The sequence below is a fragment of the Carassius carassius genome, chromosome 39 (genome assembly GCF_963082965.1).
Source record: "Carassius carassius chromosome 39, fCarCar2.1, whole genome shotgun sequence".
Classification (NCBI taxonomy): Eukaryota; Metazoa; Chordata; class Actinopteri; order Cypriniformes; family Cyprinidae; genus Carassius; species Carassius carassius.
Genome location: NC_081793.1, coordinates 3,763,319 through 3,781,414, shown reverse-complemented (window position 1 = coordinate 3,781,414; position 18,096 = coordinate 3,763,319). Strand labels below are relative to the sequence as shown.

General features: G+C 37.9%; 1 protein-coding gene across 5 annotated transcripts in view; it reads right to left on the bottom strand.

Annotated features, from left to right (window-relative positions):
* Positions 1-18,096, bottom strand: part of LOC132121244 (1-phosphatidylinositol 4,5-bisphosphate phosphodiesterase epsilon-1-like) — an 88,041-nt gene that overhangs the window by 11,061 nt on the left and 58,884 nt on the right. For 3 of the 5 annotated variants that reach the window (XM_059530452.1, XM_059530453.1, XM_059530456.1), the window contains 20 exons: positions 17,789-17,934; positions 17,047-17,305; positions 16,487-16,695; positions 13,689-14,358; positions 12,847-13,032; positions 12,653-12,764; positions 12,284-12,464; positions 11,573-11,695; positions 11,343-11,479; positions 10,994-11,232; positions 10,353-10,414; positions 10,049-10,214; positions 9,770-9,877; positions 9,565-9,681; positions 9,298-9,456; positions 8,338-8,467; positions 8,087-8,128; positions 6,474-6,583; positions 6,271-6,388; positions 1,588-1,719 (listed from right to left, as the gene is read on the bottom strand). In XM_059530452.1, coding sequence (XP_059386435.1) covers positions 1,588-1,719; positions 6,271-6,388; positions 6,474-6,583; positions 8,087-8,128; positions 8,338-8,467; positions 9,298-9,456; positions 9,565-9,681; positions 9,770-9,877; positions 10,049-10,214; positions 10,353-10,414; positions 10,994-11,232; positions 11,343-11,479; positions 11,573-11,695; positions 12,284-12,464; positions 12,653-12,764; positions 12,847-13,032; positions 13,689-14,358; positions 16,487-16,695; positions 17,047-17,305; positions 17,789-17,934 — 3,406 coding nt within the window. The remainder of the gene's footprint in view (positions 1-1,587; positions 1,720-6,270; positions 6,389-6,473; positions 6,584-8,086; positions 8,129-8,337; positions 8,468-9,297; positions 9,457-9,564; positions 9,682-9,769; positions 9,878-10,048; positions 10,215-10,352; positions 10,415-10,993; positions 11,233-11,342; positions 11,480-11,572; positions 11,696-12,283; positions 12,465-12,652; positions 12,765-12,846; positions 13,033-13,688; positions 14,359-16,486; positions 16,696-17,046; positions 17,306-17,788; positions 17,935-18,096) is intronic. The other 2 variants (XM_059530454.1, XM_059530455.1) reach the window with 1 other exon arrangement.

Below are 18,096 nucleotides of genomic sequence, written 5' to 3'. Positions count from 1 at the left end.
CAATCATTTGATATTAAGTTGCTATTGCAACTCGAAAGGACCTATTAATTTCTTTCACAAAAACCGTTTAAAAGTCAAACTAAGCACTATGAGATAAATATCTTATGTGTGACATCAACAATTTGACAAAGAAACGAAAGCAGAATCAGAGGGGAAAGTCTGCAACTACAAACATGTCCAGCAGGTTTTGGGTTTTGCATATGGTTGTTTAAGGAACAGTTAATAAAAAATAAATAATAAAAACTTCCAAACTTGAATGACTGACTTTGTTGAAAATGAAAAAAAAAGAAATAATATATATATGTTTTTTTATTTTACAGTTGCAATGTAAAATAAAAACATTAAGAAAATTATAATTTATTTTTATTATGTATATTATAATTATTATGTATTATTATTATAATACATTGAAATACATTAATAATGGTATTTTAGTAATTTTAGTAAATGGTATTTTTAGTAATTGTAATTTTAGCAATTTTAATAATTGGTGTTTTTATCTTTTTATTTAGTAATACTATTACTGTAAACATTATTTAATAGCCATATTAACAAAAAAATCACAAATATTAACATAATCACAAGATGTTGGCAGCCCTACAAACAAGCACACTTAAACTGGATAACTTTTCTATCGCATTTTAAAATGCAATCAAATTTTCATTAGAGAAATAGTTCTAACATCAAAAAAGTGTCCCAACATTTTAAGAATATTTGTCTGGATACTGTTATGGATATATTTATATAAATTAGCTTTGCAGTGCAAGATGATTATAAGCTACATGTGCAATAAAGAGCTGCTTTATCTCGGTTTTGTTTCTTACAGTGGATTGTAGGTAAAAATCCACTTCATTTAGTGAACCGTCTGAACGAATCAAACTGAACTGTAAACCAATCAGATCTTTCTGACTGAACTGTTGAATAGAGTGATCATTCATTAATCTGACATCACTAGTTCTTATTCTAAATAGCTGATGGAAAACACACGAGATGATTGCTAAAATATTATCAGGGAAAATGGTTCTCAGGTTGGTATACTGTATTCTCTATTATCTGTAATATTTGCCCACACAGCAGTATTCTGTGCCACAGTAAAAAGAGTCTATTGATGGCCCTGTGACTGAGGCTTTCAAGCTGCATAAAGCAATATAAAAGAATCATAAAGCTGACCTATAGGATTCAAGCTCGTTTTCTTTCATTCATTGCAAATACATGAAAAAGAGCAAAGTTCTTCAAAATGTCAAGATTTGGAATGTCATGAGGACGAGTAAATGCTGACAGGATTTTCAATTTAGAGTGAACTATCACTTTGATAAAAATAGATGCACTTCTCTCAGGATGGTAGGAAGTTATTAGTTTAAGATTCAATTCAATTTGCCTTCTAAAAGTGCTTCTACTCAAATAGCATGTGCTTGTTTTCTCATACAGTCAGTCACTGGAAATATTCTGCAGAAAGGCATTTTTATGTGCTTTCGAGGGACTTCAGTATAATGGAAAACTTGCCCTTTTCCCATGGGTGCTTTAAGTGGGTGTTCTATTTCCTGCGTGCCCTGTACACAGTTCCGTGCAAAACCAAGGCGGCCGTACCTTTCCCTGGAGCTCGGACCAACGTCACGGGCTCCCCGGGGCTTCCGCGAACAGGAGCGCTGCCAAAGATGGATTTCCGGCTTTTTCTGTCTTTTCCCCTTCCAGGGCCTGATGGGGAGAGGGTGGAGAGACCTAGTTCCCACGCACACAAACAAACACATATGTAAGGTCACGGCTGCAGGGTATGTGCTCCTCCAGAACTCAAGAGCTTGATGCTGTTTGTTTGTTCAAGACTCGCTTCTGGGACCATTAAAGTTTCCAGTAAAGCCAAACACCTGAATCTAATTTACCCACCCCTTCTGACAAATTCAGCAAAATCTGCAGCAGTTTACATTAGCCTTGTAGCACAAATAAGCAAAGGATGAAGTATTGCTTATTGTAAATTTAAACTGCTACTTAGAATCGAGCTCGATAGACTAAATTTGTGAAGAAGTAGCTTCCCCAACACATCTATTTTGCTAGTTAACACATTAGGTCTTTGTCAGTCAGTTGTGGACTGCATGCACAAATCACTTTATAAGCGAACAACAGAAATCTTATGAAATGGCACACCAAAATTATTTTCTCTCCAAAATTTAAAATGTATGTTATTTAAAAATTAATTAATCAATTATATTCAATAATGAACACTCAAAATACTAACTGACTTTTATATAATTTACATTGAGGTAATTTTTATATAAACTTTTGAATGAATATGATCATGATTCTACTGCAATTCAGAATCAGAATCATGTTTTTTTTCAAGTAGAGATCGACCGATATGGGTTTTTCTAAAGCCGATGCCAATGTTTAGAGGTCAGGGTCAGCCGATGGCCGATATGTGCTGCCGATTTTTAGGGCCGATATCTTGAAGTTTTCCCCTACATTTGCATGCTAAAATGTCACACTAATAATAAGTGGATGCACAACATTTCTAAACTTATCATCATTTATTGAGCACTGACTTGAACCATCTCTCGAATCTTAATTTTGTGCACTGCACGGTATTAAAATAAAAAAATGTATCCAAAGTTAACCAAACAAATCAATAAACTGACCAAGTATTAAATATATAAATATATTTTAGTAATATATTAGGTAATATATATATATATCAATCATTTACATAAAAGTTTTAGAGCCTTTATCAAGTAGAATTTTTCAAGTTTGTTGGAACATACATGTAAACTTAAATATACATTTAAATAAATAAAATTTTAGAAATAAAAATCAAATAAAAAATTAAATGTATAAAAAAAAAATTAACAGTAGTGCTGCAAACACACTAGCAACCAGCAACATTTGTGTTTGGTATAAATGACACAGAACATCTAAAGTCTATTCTAATTTCAAACTTACATTGCAGTCTGTTCATTATTAAAATAAAGTACAGTCAACCAAACATTTAAAAGGTTACACTGGTCAGTTTAAATAGACCGTAGTATTTTTATCAACATTAAATTATTACATTAAAATATATGAAATCAACTTAAAGTGCACATGGCATAATATCTTCTTTTTAACATAATAGCCGGACTTCTCATCTCCCAGTCTGCTGAAGTGAGCAGTTATCGTCACAGCTCTCCGTCCCCCTGGACGTCCACCCTTCTGTCGTGAGCGCAACAGAGGATGCTCGGGATAGTTCATCCACAACTGTTTTCTTCTCCTGTTCATAAAGATCTGGCACAATCTTTTCGCTGAAGTGGGTGTGCGACTGGATGTCGTAACGTGGCTCTACGCACCGTCACGGTTTTACACTCTAACCTCTTTCCTTCATCATTATATCTGACGGGGAAGCCAAAATGCGCGGGGCGTTCAAGCTCCTCCGTTCCTCCGCTCGCCATGACCACTGAGTGTGGACTGAACATGTGCAACTTTTTTTTGTTTTTCACAAATCAATCCGCGGGTCACGTGTGTGCCGAACCGAAGATATTGATCCGAACGGATCACGGATCAATGATGATCCATTGCACCACTACTATAGTGTCATTTGAAAACATTGCAGTTGCGTTTTAAAATACAACAATGAGCACCACGAACCCATTTAAAAAGGCGCGTTCAGCGGTCTCCTTGATGGGAAACAGTCAACAAAGTAAAATGATCTCCAACGTATGGCGCGCTCTCTTCATTTTATCAAATGATCATAATCACATCTATTCATTTTACAGTCCTGCTACTAGCATTGTATTCATACTAAAACCCCTTTAATTCAGGTGAGAAATCTTTTTTTCCAAGTGGCTTTTGCACATAATAATAATACCGCTGCAGACGCATTTTGCAGCATTAAGGTTATTTATTAATCGTTAATTTAAACGATGATCGATCATGGAAATTATCGAATACTGACATCCCTAAATACAAATGAGTTGGATGGAAAACTGGTTATTGTCTGCATCAAACCATGCTTCCGAACAAATGTCATTCACCGTTCTGGGCAGCTCCAGGACAGCTGTCTCTCCGAGCGCGGTGCTGTCTGTGAGCGGGGCGGAGTAACGTAGCCCTCAATCACGCTGCAGTGTTTGTAAGAGCTGCCAACTTCTCCACCCCATTTACAGAGTGAAATACTCTGACTACCTTTATCTCCCAGGACTGTTGTTGAATCTTCCAAAAGTTTTGGCTTGGGGTCCTTCACATGCGCAGCAGCACTTTCCACTGCAACAATTACACGGGGCTGCACACCGACGTGCCTGACTTTAAATCGGCGCTACTAAACACGGATTTCGGCCGATATATTAAAAAAAAAGAGACAAATATCGGCCTGATATGTCGGCCGACCGATATATCGGTCGACCTCTTTTTCCAAGTACTGTATGTAAACATGTATGAGGAATTTATCTTGGTAAATTGATGCTTGACAAATACAAAAGAAAAAACAAGAATAAATAACAATGAGACAAGCAATTTTAAAGGAGTCATATGATGTTGCTAAAAAGAACATTATTTTATGTATGTGGTGTAATGAAATGTGTTTATGCTGTTTAAGGTAAAAAAAAAAACAAAGTTTTCCACATACTGTACTGTATTTGTACTGTACTATATTGTTTCTCCTCTATGCCCCGCCTTCTGAAACTTGTCGATTTTTACAAAACTCATTGTTCTGAAAAGTGAGTTGTGCTCTGATTGGCCAACTATTCAGTTTATTGTGATTGGCCGAATACCTCAAGCTTGTGATGGAAATGTTACGCCCCTTAACATATGGCGATAACCTGTCCAGGCACAGCGATGAGACATAAACATAAAACACATTATAAACGTGAGATATACATGATTTCTAGTCGTGTCCACTTTTGGAAGGCCAAACAAAGTAGTTTTGCTTTCGCAGTGAAACACACAGCATCTCCACGACATGGCGGCGGCGGCAACAACAACAATACTACAATGAGAATAAAAGGTACACCTTCTTTCTTTGCGTGAACATCTGGGCGGTGTTGTGCAAATCTTCCCACATGGTGACATAGAGATGTGGGGGCATGTTTGCCTGAGCCGTTTTAGGGGGGTGTGGATGAGTCTTAATTTTTATATAGAATATCTCTTTGGATTTGAGACTTTAGTTTATGCAACTTTATAGATTTTCTTTATGCACCAGAGCTTGTAACACTCCAAAGAAAAAGTAACAATTTAAACCGCATCTTATGACCCTTTTAAAATAAGACAAGTAAAAGCTATACAATAAGAGCAGAGAGAGAGAAAAAAAATCAGGAAGATAAAATATATAATGCAAAATAAATATGAACATTAACTCTACATTTGTGCAGAATATGTAAAGTGGGGAAGTAAAAATGTTCACAGTTAAACTTAAATTATATATTCCTGAACATTGTGCAAAATATGTTGCTGAAATATAAACATTTAAAATATGTCTGTAATAAAAGATTGCTATGGACATTGAATGGCTTTCCAGTAGTGCTGTCAAATAATTAATCGCAATTAATCCAAAATAAAGAAGTTTGTTTACATGATAAATGTATGTACTGTGTATATTTTTTTATGTATACATACTGTATATATATATATATATATATATATATATATATATATATATATATATATATACACACACACACACAAACATACATGTATATATTTAAAAATGTTTATATATATATATATATATATATATATATATATATATATATATATATATATATAATTTTTTTTTCATATATAATTGTTATATAAATATACGATTTTTTTATATAATCAAATAAATTCATAATATATATGGTACACACATTTATTATGTAAACAAAAACTTTTACTTTGGATGTGATCAATCATGATTAGTTGTTTGACAGCACTAATTTCCAGATAAATGAAATGTTATGTGACATTGTTTAGAAGCTCTTTTACTGACATCTTTACGTTTATTAATGACATTATAGATTTCAGCAAGTTGTATTTTCTTTCTTTCAAGAACCTGTACCTTCTGATATTCATGTATGTTTTCTGCAATAACTAAGAGTAGGTTATTGTGATTATTGGATGGGAAGCATGCTATAATAAATACTGTTTAGTGAAGTTTTGCTCATGTGTCAACTGAAAACAGTATATTGTGTGCACTAAACAGACACTGATACAAAACTGAAATAATTTCAGCCAAACCTAAAAAATTATTTTTGCCCACGTATCTCAGGGTGTCTCAGAGGCAGACAAAACGTCATTTCTCACTGTGCTCGTGTAATAACAAGATGAAATGTAAACCTGGGAATTTGATAGCCTGACAGTAGATGACCAGATCAGAGAGCTCTTGAGCGATCTGTCTGCTCTCCTTCTCATTCTGGGGCAGGTAAAACTCCTCTCCTAGTTCCATGTCAAACATCTGCAAGGGCACAGAAGAACATCCATCACAGAAGTATTCAGATAGAAAGAAACTCAAATGTTCATCGCCACAGTTCTGTACAGACCTTTCCTTTGCTTCCCGCTTTCTTAAACCGCTTGGGCATCTCATCATTGGACTCATACTGAAGTTTCTCAATGGATGACTTGCCTTCAGGTTTGTCGTCCAGAATATTGTCTGCAGAAAAGAAAAAGATTAAGAAACATCTCTAGATTAACCCAAAGAGAAATTTCGTGTTTCAAAACATCATGTGATTTACAAAAAAAGAGAACAAATCCATCTAAATATAAAAATGAACAAAAACGTTGCAAAGCACATAAAGGTGAAGCAGTCATACATAAAAGTCAGTCACACTGACTGAGTTTGCTTTTTAGGGTGAATTATCCCTTTAAAATCTGTAAGTAAATGGAAATTGTGGAAGTTTTTCTTCTCTATTGTGATGTTTATCCAAATGACATGTAAAGTGGTACTTGATTTTGTCCATGAGGAATTTATTGACTCAGTTGATCATGTGGATGAGAAGAGTTAATGTTCTTGATTAAATATTATGTTGGCACATGAATTGAAAAAAAAAGTGCATGGATAAAAAAATTCTAAATACTACAATATGCCATAAAAATTGAAATGATAACTGTCAATTATTATTTCATGGTAGATGCCCAGTCAGTTTTTTCAATATTGAGCAATGTTCTGACTTCCTCACATCTCGTAATCCCATCTAGCGGGCCTTTATTTGATTGAAATCACAGGAGCATTCATTCTGTAGGTGTGCAACCCACAGACAGTCAGGATGCCACTGGAGTCCAAGATTTATCACAAAGCTGAAGATTTGTATTTTACCTTATGATGAAACAAATCTCGTTTGATTTTTGAAATTCGTCTCCGATGGTAAAATTATGGCAAACGCATACTTAAGAAAACAGGTTGACTGAATGCCCAGCATTCCCCTGTCTACACAAACTCATAGCTGAGTCTCTGGGGAAAGCCGTATGGGAAAGAACAAAGTCTCTTTTAACAGAGAGCAGCCCAGGGCCTGAGAAACCAGATGGCTTTGTTTTTCCCCCACCGATGAGCCAGTGCCGCAAGCAAGGTCGAGCCATTTTCAAAACACCAAGGACACGGAAGCCAACGTTGAAGCAAGCTTGGGTGGTTTTGTTTATACACTCTACCACCCACCTTTGTACTCAGAAAACACTGATTTATTCATGGCAGAAGCAAACAGCACAAACCTGATGGATCGCAGACATAGGCACAATTATTCTGCTTTGATTTTCTCTGCTGTGCATCCAAGCAATAACATCAGAGTCAACACACCAGCAGCATATAGCAGTAAGAGTGACACACGGCATCTCAGCACACATTTACATAGGCAGTTGACATGACATGTACATCTACTGTCCTAAATTTGTATAGTTTGGCTGGACAGAAAAGAATAAAAATTCTGTCCACAAACATACAGTCATCTACCAAAATTGTACTTTTCCACCAAATTTTAAGTAAGTAAAATGTAAAAATGTCACTGTGGTGACCAATGCACTGGTATATATGCATTATCTAATTGGAGTCTCCCAATTGTCACAAATGACTGGTTTAATTATCTTACAAATTTGAGTTTAAACCATATTTTAAACCATGTCCATCTGTCAACTACCCATGTACAATCACACACGATACATTTACCTTCCTGGCCATAAGAGGCTGTGGAAGCATTGAGGACATCGGCTAAAAAAAGAGGGATAGAATGAAAGAAAGGAGGGGGGTGGAAAAAGGTCAGCATGCTACAAAGTGAAGGTGGCATCGTCAGAATGGTAAAAGATCATGAGGGTTAGTGAACAGAACAAAAAATTCCACTCAGTGTTCCAATAATTGCTGTTCATTCGAGTTGAAATAAAAGGACACAAACTGTCTTGAGTAATGCAAAGCATGCTTACCATCAGACAACGACTCATAATCATAGTCATACTCGTCTTCCTCCTCTTCTTCTTCATCATTATTTCCCAGGGATGTTCCAATGACTGTGCCATTGTTTGCCTGGGCCTGCATGTGAGCCAACTGATGTGCCTTTTGAAAAAGAAAAAATTGACAAAAAAAAGTTTTCAACTATTTATTCTTGATTTGTTAGATTGAAGCTTCATGGACTCAATAAAATTTGTTGATACTGAAAATGTTTAACAGATAGTCAAGACCACATTAAAGCTGTGCAGATTTCCACAGAATTGGAAAGTCTGTCATTCACACAATTCCACACATTCCCTACCCTTTGCATGTTTGTTTATTAAATATTTTGGTTATTTTTTGTTCTTTCCAATATGAGTGTAATACTTCCAGCTCAGTTAAGGACATTTTAAAATATTTAAACTCATTCATGCAATCAGCGCAGATCAGTCAAGTCAATTGTATTTGTATAGCGCTTTTCATAGTATACAAAGCAGTTTTACAAAAGCTTGTACTGTTGTCTACAATGCTTTAATGTTTTAAATTTAGGCCTGGTTGATATGGCGAGATATATATATATATATATATATATATATAGAGAGAGAGAGAGAGAGAGAGAGAAAACAATGGATTATATAATAATAGAATTAGCTATATTATATTTACTTTGTGTAGCAGATATATCAATGTCTCTGGCACACAGGCCTTACCTTAGGTGTACGAAGATAAAAAATTATGAAAAAAAATCCCCAGGTTACAACAGGACCTAGTCAAGACATTTAAACAAAATAAAGAAGGCAAAAACTAAAGAAGTGCTAGCCTGATTCACCTGATTATGTAGCTGCTACAATTTAATAAACTGTGCATAAACCAGTCTTGAAAATCAAGAACTGATTTCAGTAGTCTTGAAATCTGTTTATTGTTCCCATGCATCTAGGTATTTTTTCCTCTCAAACCTTTTGTTTGAGAATGTCCACTGGAGCCTGGTGAGCTTTCAGCTTCTTATTTTTCAGTAGGATCTTCCCTCGGAGCTGCAGGGGAGACGGAAGCAAAGGCTCATCCGCAAAATCGCTCTCAAACAGGAACTTGGTCACCAGCTTCTCACCAAACACCATCTGAAGAGCAAAATAAACAATGTTCACTTTCCACAAGAAAGCAGGTTGAACTGGGATCCATTGGATTCATCTGATGGATTCAAAGTATTAGTGTAAAAATCCAAGTACCTTAAAAATCTCAGCCATTTTGCGCTGCTGTGGTAAAGAGCAATGGTTTTCTATAGACAGAATCACGGGCATCTCTGAGTTCACAAACGCTGAACGATTGATGGCCTCGACAACATCCTATAGGCCACAAGAGCATTTCCGTCAATGGAAAACACACATACTGTAAAATCAACAGAAGTCTCTCATGTACTGATTTTTAACAGACCTTAAATGGAATCTTAGTAGTAAGAGTATGTCCATGGTAAATAACAGGCATGCCGTCGTCCCCGTCCCAGCAGTCCAACTCAACACTACGACAGCCCTGCAGCAACACCTGCAGCAGAACCAATAAATCAAACATGAACTCAAGACACACTTGCTATGGTTTCAGCTACATTCACTTGCAGGTGACTTCTACAGGACGCATATTTATGGAATGCATTGTGAAATGTGTTTTGCCTGGATCAGGTTCAGGATGAACAGAGAAGCTCTGCTGAAGATGTACCTGGCTGTAAAGCTCCACTGAAGACTCTCCTTTCAGCTGATGGCCCGTGAGATACGTGTTATGAGAAGACTCGATGTAATAGTATGAGAGCGGATACTGGAGCTCGTCCAGATTCACTTGAGATTCCTCGTTTTTAGAGGCAAAGCGGTCCTTGTCCATTAGAAACCTGCGAGAGGTAGATTAACTTTTGTTCATGTAGCAGAGATTATATGAGTAATGCTGATTATCCAAATCTGCCAGAGTATTGTGTTTCCGAAACTGCTGGTCCACATTATTTTGTCAAAAAAGTTGAATAAAACCAAACCTGGCAAATCCTTCAAAGGACATCCACCCCATCTGACGCATGTTTGAAGAAGGCTCAAATTTCTAAAGAAACAAAAAAACTAATTAAATATTATTACATTGGCATTCATATCATTAGATGTCTCAAGGTGATTTATGAGCTGGTTAGACGTTAATATTGAACTGTCAGTCAACGACTCTTATTCTTAATAAAGGAAGAATCAATTGTGCATGTTGTTAACCGTAAATGATGACCCACCGTTGAGATCTTTCAGACCATGCCAAACCCTTGACAGCACTCTGACAGAAATTTGAAGCAATTTTTTATTCTCACAATAAGACTTCACATAATAACATGAGGAGGAATGTTGGTCAAGACAAAGTTTGAAGTTTGAATGTTGGCTTGAAAATGTATTTTCAAGGTTTAAAACCACTTCAACAAGATTGAAGATCAGACAGACAAGAACGATAGATTGATGGTGCCAAGTTTAGTGGATATATTAAAAAAATTATTGAATATGTTTTTCCTGTAGTCTTCTGCAATACAATACACATATTAATGTGCTTTATACCAGGAATAACCTTTGTCATATTCAAATCCAAAAAATGTATAGGTCTGATCAGTAAAGTCTAGATCAGCTTTCAGAGAGTTCTTCCACACACCTGTATGATGCTGAGGATCTCATCATAGCTCAGATGTTCTCCCTGACAGTTGACCAGGAAGTCATTGAGTTGAGAGATGGCCAGTCCCAGCACACCCAACGATGAATTCTCCACTCCAGTGCCATTGCTCACGATGCTAGCAGCTGCGATGGCGTCTGAAATCTGCTTCTGGTTGTCAGACATTTGCTGACGTGTGCGGATAAAAAGGCCCAGGTCAGAGCCGTTGCGAGTCAAGAGATCTGTAGAGAAATCAGCTTTGTTAAATCATCCTACTTCTCATCTACACTGAAAAAAATAAATAAATAAAATACAAATAAATAAATCACACTTATTATTCACACATGCCCACCAAGATCTGGTTGCAGTCCTGTAAGTTTGTCATCAATCCTCAGTGTGGTGTAGAGTGGGACAGAGTCAGGACCTGAGCGACTACAAGGCACGGCGTATGTGTCGAACAGTTCCTTCAGATCCTTACGACTGCGAATGCTGGACACATAGCAGACAAACGGGAAACTCTCAACAATCATACAAATTCAAAACACATGCCGAGTATTTTTTGGAGGGAAAGGTGTGTTCTACCTAAAAGACTTGAAGAGTTCTACAAATTCAACAAAGCTCATGATGCTGTCAGAGATCATGAGGTCCTGGAAGCCCCTAAAGCAGCCTTTCCCTCGACCATGCCAGCTCCTACTGCTCCAAGCCCTAAAAACACCAAACATAGTCAGCTCTGAAGCAAAACTGCTTTTTCTACATGCTTCAAGACAAGTGATACAATTTATTCTTCACTATGCAAGAAACCACTGAGATTAGGTTTTTCACCTCACACACGCATTTTGAGCTTAACCATGAACTATATTTGATATGCATTGAATAAACACCTAAATCAAAGTCTGTTCATCATATACAGCAAATGTATATTTTCAAAAGACTTGAATTTAACAAATTGAACGAGAGCAGAGTAGGCTCACAGAAAGGAGGAGTTTAGAGAGACTGAATCTTAGAACTGTTTTGAACGAATCGTATGAGAATGTTGCGTGAGACCTTGCATGCATGTAAACCTATCGTAGGAGACTCCCAAAACAATATTAGGAACCTTAAAAATTGCATAATGGGGCACTTTAAAAACATCTTATTTCATGACAAAAACAAACAAAAAGCTTCATGGGTTTGGAACAACACAGTGATTATTCATGTTGCATCCATCTTGTATACAAAAATCTGAAAATATTTTTAAAAGAACAGAATCCTGTGTGCACTGGATTTCTATTTCTAAAGAGGGAGGGGCCTTACCCTAGCTGACTTTTGGAGATGCCAGGGAGAATGGGGGAGGAATGTGGACGTGTAGGGGTGGAGGTGTTTGTGTTAAAGGAAACAGAGGAAGATGAGGAGGAGGATAAGGAAGATCCAGGAGACAGGCCTTTGCTGTTGGATAAGGAAAGGGGTCCAGGGTGGCCAAAGGTACTGCAGTCCTCTATGGAAACATTCAAATATGCCACAATATCTCTGATCTGTTAGCATCACAAAACTAGCATCTTCAGTGTATAAATTAAAAAAGTATTGGTAAACCAGCTGAAATGAATACCATCCCTCAACATTCTTCAACAATTATGTCTAACCAAAGTCAGAGTAGCTGTCAACACAACGTTCAGTAACTCTCACCAGCGTTTTCCTGCTCAACACTTTCCAAAGACTCTCTCCTCCCTAAAGTCTCTTTACAGCTCCTGGTCTTGCGTGAGATCATTTCATCATCTGTTCCATCACCACTGTCCCCCTGTGAACAGAATAGTTCATTATTTAAATCATATAACTAAGCTAGGACAGCCATTGTTGGCTGAAGTTTTTTCACTCCTTACCCTGACTAAGGCTTTCTTCTTTTTCTTGACGTTGGAATTAATGCCCAGGGGGCTGTTTTTCTGGGCTGAGTTCTTCTCTGCACTCTTGTTGGCAGATCCAGGGCCGCTAGCACCCATATTCCAGCGTCGTCCACCGAACAGCTCGATAGCATGGGCCAGTGTGGGCCCCTCAAATCTGCCGTCCTCCTAGAAAAGGGAGTTTTACAGCAATATGAAACCCACCGATAATAAAACTGGAAAACAATCAATGGAATTTAGAAAAAAAGAAAGCTGTGTCTTAGCTGACCTAAAGTTAGCAGAGTTATGCCAAAAATAAACTTACAAGAGACAAAACTGGAATGTGTTTGGCGGTATGAAAACTTCAATACCACCAAAGTACTCCATTGTGAACTTCTATAATTCAGAAGTTCATTGAGAACACAAAATGTGTGCAAAAATCTTTATGTAAATGCAGACTAAATTGGTTTGCCAGGTCTACCAGCTGGTTGGCCAGTTGACCTGCCAGCTAACAAGTGCCGTAAACCCTTCTAAAATTATCAACTTGGACCAGCATGACCAAGGGAAATAAGTTTGGTGGCTAGCTACTGTAAGACCAGCAGACCTTTTTATACAAGGGTGGTTGTTGTAATTGTTGCAGTCTTTACCATGTTTAAGGGATGAATGAGCTTAATATAAAAACAAACAATTTGTTAGCTGTAATGTTTTACATCAAATTCAAACATTTTAAAAACATTAGTAAAATCCTCACATTAAAAACAAAAAAAAAATCTGGTATTGAAGGTCTACATGTACTGTGTTCTTACTTGTATTTGATAAATGCACTTTAATAAATTAAAATGTACCTGGTACAAACTAACATACTGCTTACGCAGCCATTGTAGTCTCTGGTCAGGAAACTTCCTGATCTTCCTGATGGCACTGAGCAGCTCCTGGAGGCCCTCATGCAGCATTTGTGCCGTGTGCTTGGGGGCCACAAAGTGCAGGAGCCTGTTGTCTGTAGTGTGATGTCCATATAGCAGCGTGAAACCATTTTCACCAGGGTTCATGTTACATAGTTTGTGCTGCAGGCACACATAGTTAACATCCACTCCAGGGTGACCCATAAACACGGCTTTCACCATGTTAAGGTCTAGGAGTCCATCGGTCAGTCCACAGTGCACAGGTTGGCCCAGAGTTAAGTGGTCTGGAAATGATGGATGTCCCATGAAACCCCTTGCTTTTCCACCTGTGCCACAGCTACTGTGGGGCTTGGACCAGGTAAGGAAGCAGTTATCGGGCTGTAGACGGAGGCGGCAGCGGGAGGTGAGATGGGTCTCAGGGTCATAGTGGATAACAGTTGCTCCCTGGAGCAGGAACTGGTGGATATCCGGCTGAAGAGATAGCACGTACCAAGGGATGAGCTCTGTACCGTGGCTAAATGGCCCACGTACCTCTTCTGTTGCCTGGAGGTCTACGTCCTTAATCAGCTCAAGTGGATCCCCTTCAGAATCTAAGAGGTCCCCTACTAAAAACCTACAAAAATAACATGAAGCAGGTGAAGTAGAAATAAAGAATCAAGTGATTGAATAAACAGAACTCTGCCTGGGAAACTGCTCACTGTCTTGGAAGACGTAATGCCATATTAGTCTAGCAAAAGGAGTTGACAGGAGTTTAGATTATTGAAGAGCACAATCTACCATTAAGACACAAATTTAGGGGCCGTTATGGAACATAATACAATGCTCCGTGTTAAATTACTTCAAATCGTGCACTGTGGCAGAGCTGGCATCTTAAGCTTAAATGTGGTTGTGGTTGTGGTCTGCATCTCATTTACTCTGTGTCTTGGTCTGGATATGAGTCTAAGTTTGTGGTATCAGACAAGACTACAGTGTTTCCAGAGAGTAATGAGGATGATAATAACCTCAACCACAGGTTTTCACTGTATGGCTCTTAACGACTACTAGTTTCTGAAACAAATGGTGAAATAAATTTTGCATTATCCCCATTTAATTAAAATGGACTACTGTCTGGTTCTTGGACCAGCAGTTTTTTCCTGGGTTCTGGGATAAGGTCTTGGTCTGGATCTGGACTTAGAGCATTGATCTAGGTTATAGGGGGTGCGGTATTGGTCTGGTCCTTGGAATTCTAGTACTGGTCTGGGTTTTGTGTATTTGTTTGGGTATTGGTCTTATGCTGGTTATTGAGGGGTCTAGTCTTGGTTTGGTATTGTGGATTTTGGCACTGGTCCGTCTCTGTCTCAAAGGATTGGGGAATGGTCTGGGCTTTGGAGAATCTGGTCTTGACTTAAACTCTATACTGTGGATTCAAAGGAAGGAATTCCATGCACTTCTAAGTGAAAATACACCAAACCCATACAGCCGAAACACTGCATGTCATGTAGAAACCAATGCAGTTAGTGCAACCATTGAAGCACAATCTGGCAACTTACAGTACACGCTCTGACCCAGGTCCTTTTCTTGCGAGTGGACAGTAAGGGAGGGTTGAATTGAAGGTGGGTTGATTTGAATGGAAGAAAAGGACAGAAGGTAGTTGTTTGAGAAATGAGAATAGGTTGAATCAGTACCCAAAAACAGCATGCTCAACTTTGATACATTTGTGGTATGAAGTCAGTCATGCAACTGGAAGAGTTACTGGGAGAGAAGTTAAGATAAATAAAGTAGTACATCAAAGCCAAGCTGCTCAAGGTTCAGTCTCTGGAAAGATGAAAATGCTTGGGATGGAGTCTACAATGAGATTCTCCAGAGCCAAAGTATTAACAACCGATATGAGCACCTTCCTGCATACAACAAAACTGCCTCGGTGTTGAGGACAAACAGAACTACAAACTCACAGCTTTCAGTCTAGGAAAACATGGGATTTGAAGTGCTGCTTTGTACATAGGTTAACATGCATAAACTCATGAGAACAATATGTTCCACTGAGAAACATTTAAGTCAAATTGAAGGTCTTTGGAAATCTTTTCATAACTTGTTAAGATATTTAAAGGGTCAAAATATACTGAGCACTCACATGCTACAGTAGTTCATTCAGTTCTTTCAAGTGATCTAAAGGTTGTCAAGAAAGAAAAAATAGTGGTAAACCATGTACACTGAGTGAGTTATGATGAATAGAATTTCACAGCAACCCAGCCATAATCTTCATAAAAAAACATATCAAGACTCATTTGAGTACCACATACAGTAAGGGAGAGACTTTTTGTCAGATATTATTTAGTTAAGATAAAAAAAATTATTGATGTTTTTTATAGATGCTTTTGGGTTTACGATTTTGTGTGTTCTTGTGTTTACCACAATAACAGCCAAATAGAGTTGCTATGAAGTCATTATCTTGAGCTTTTTTATTTAAAAGTTTAAGTGATTTACTCAAATAAACCTTTAAACTTAAACATGTCCATGAGCAACAATGGCAGATGTCAAATAAAACGCATCTAGTGGTTCCTCCACCAGTCAAGAAACTCCCATTGAGATTCATGTGAATGCTAGGTATTATATCTCTCCTTGGTTAACACAGGTAAGTGCAAAAAATAACCCAAACCTCTATGTAGAGAGCCTGTTAAAGGTATTAAAACAAACAGAAAATGCATATATGGATTAGACTAAACACATCATGTATTTGCAAACAGGTTCCAAAGTTAACTCACTGGCTTCTGCTCTTGTCTTTGAAATAATTTTTGGGGCAAACTGTGATCTCTTGTGCCTTCTCCTCCGGCTCCTCAGCCTCCAGGCTTCGGTTGCAGCTGCGAATCGTCTGCAGAATGTTACTGACAGTTGCCTCCTTGTCTGAGCTATGGAGCCCATCGCTCCCAAGCCTCTGCAGGAAGTGCTGCTGGCCACTGTAGTCGGTGACAAACTGTGTAAGGTAAAGAGCACTTCACCACAGAGATTCCACATTAAAATAAAAAAACACAATTATGTACAATATGAGCAGATTTGTGGGCTTTAAAAGCTTTCATGGGTGATTTAATAGTAACCAAAGTGACAAAATGTCTTTTTCCTGGTTGAATCACTCTAATGTGTTTCTTGTAAAGCCAGGAAGCAATTCAGCAGGCATATTAAATGTTGGATGAAAAGGTAATTGCTCCAGCTAGCCAAAATGGTCTCAAGATTATTATTGTAACTGTAAAAGGCGATTAAATTCAACCGTGGTGATACAATTTCCTGTGTTAGTCATCATCTCTCTTTGGAAACACCTAATCCTCACCTCAACAGGATCTTCTTGAGAATCAAATGATGGATGGAGTCCAATAATGCTGGCCGCACCATCAAGAGCCTCACTAAGTTCCTTAAGGAACACGCCGCAGAAGGGCACCACTTTGCATCCTGGGATGTTGAGAGCACGGTTTACCACTTTCTTGTACTCAGATGATGATTCATGCTGGGCCATGGCGTCCTTCAGACCACGCATGGTCTCAATATCTGCCTGGTCCATGAACTGCCACATCTTCAGCACTTTGCGAGACCTGGGGAATAATAAGCAGTGAGCAAGGCTGTAGGGACGTAATTCTGGGCGCCCTGTTTTGTTGCTCAAGGCCTCTGAACATTTCTGTTTTGAAGTGTAATTTTAAAGTTAATTCAGGGATGCAGTCTTGTGGATAGCATACATGCATAAAACCTTTGATAGATGACTAAAATCTTCAGCAAGAAAACAAAAATTCCCTTTGGAAGTGGTAAAAGACATCAAGAGCTGGATGTAAGTGAACATTGTAGATGTAGTGAACTGTAGATAACTAGTCCAATAAGAAAGTTACTTGAGTTGAAGAATAGCAGTAATTCTAGCAGAGAGACTCATCTTTTCACATGTTACAAATGTGCTGTTAAAAACAAATCAATGACCCAAGAATGTTCCTCACTTTGCTGGATTACACAATACAAACAGAGAGGACTATTTATTCTCAAAGGATTATTTCTTTTCTAACCAAGCAATTCAAGGCATCATGCCATACCTAAGACCGGCCAAGAATTCCATGACCGCATTGTAGTTGCCCATGTTCCAGGAGCACTTTGCCACATGGACGAGGTATGAGAAGACTTCTCTCTTCTCCTCCATGGACCCAGCAGTCAGGATAAGCCAGGTCACCCATGAGCTCACCTAAATACACAACACTCACTTTAGTTTGAGGCCAAATCTTGAGAAAATACTGATCTCCATACCTTTCTCCTTTACTCACTCTCTCACTTTATTGGTGTATATTCACATATATTTGGAAGAAACACTGCAGACTGTGTAACATAAATCTCTTGCTAGTAGTTC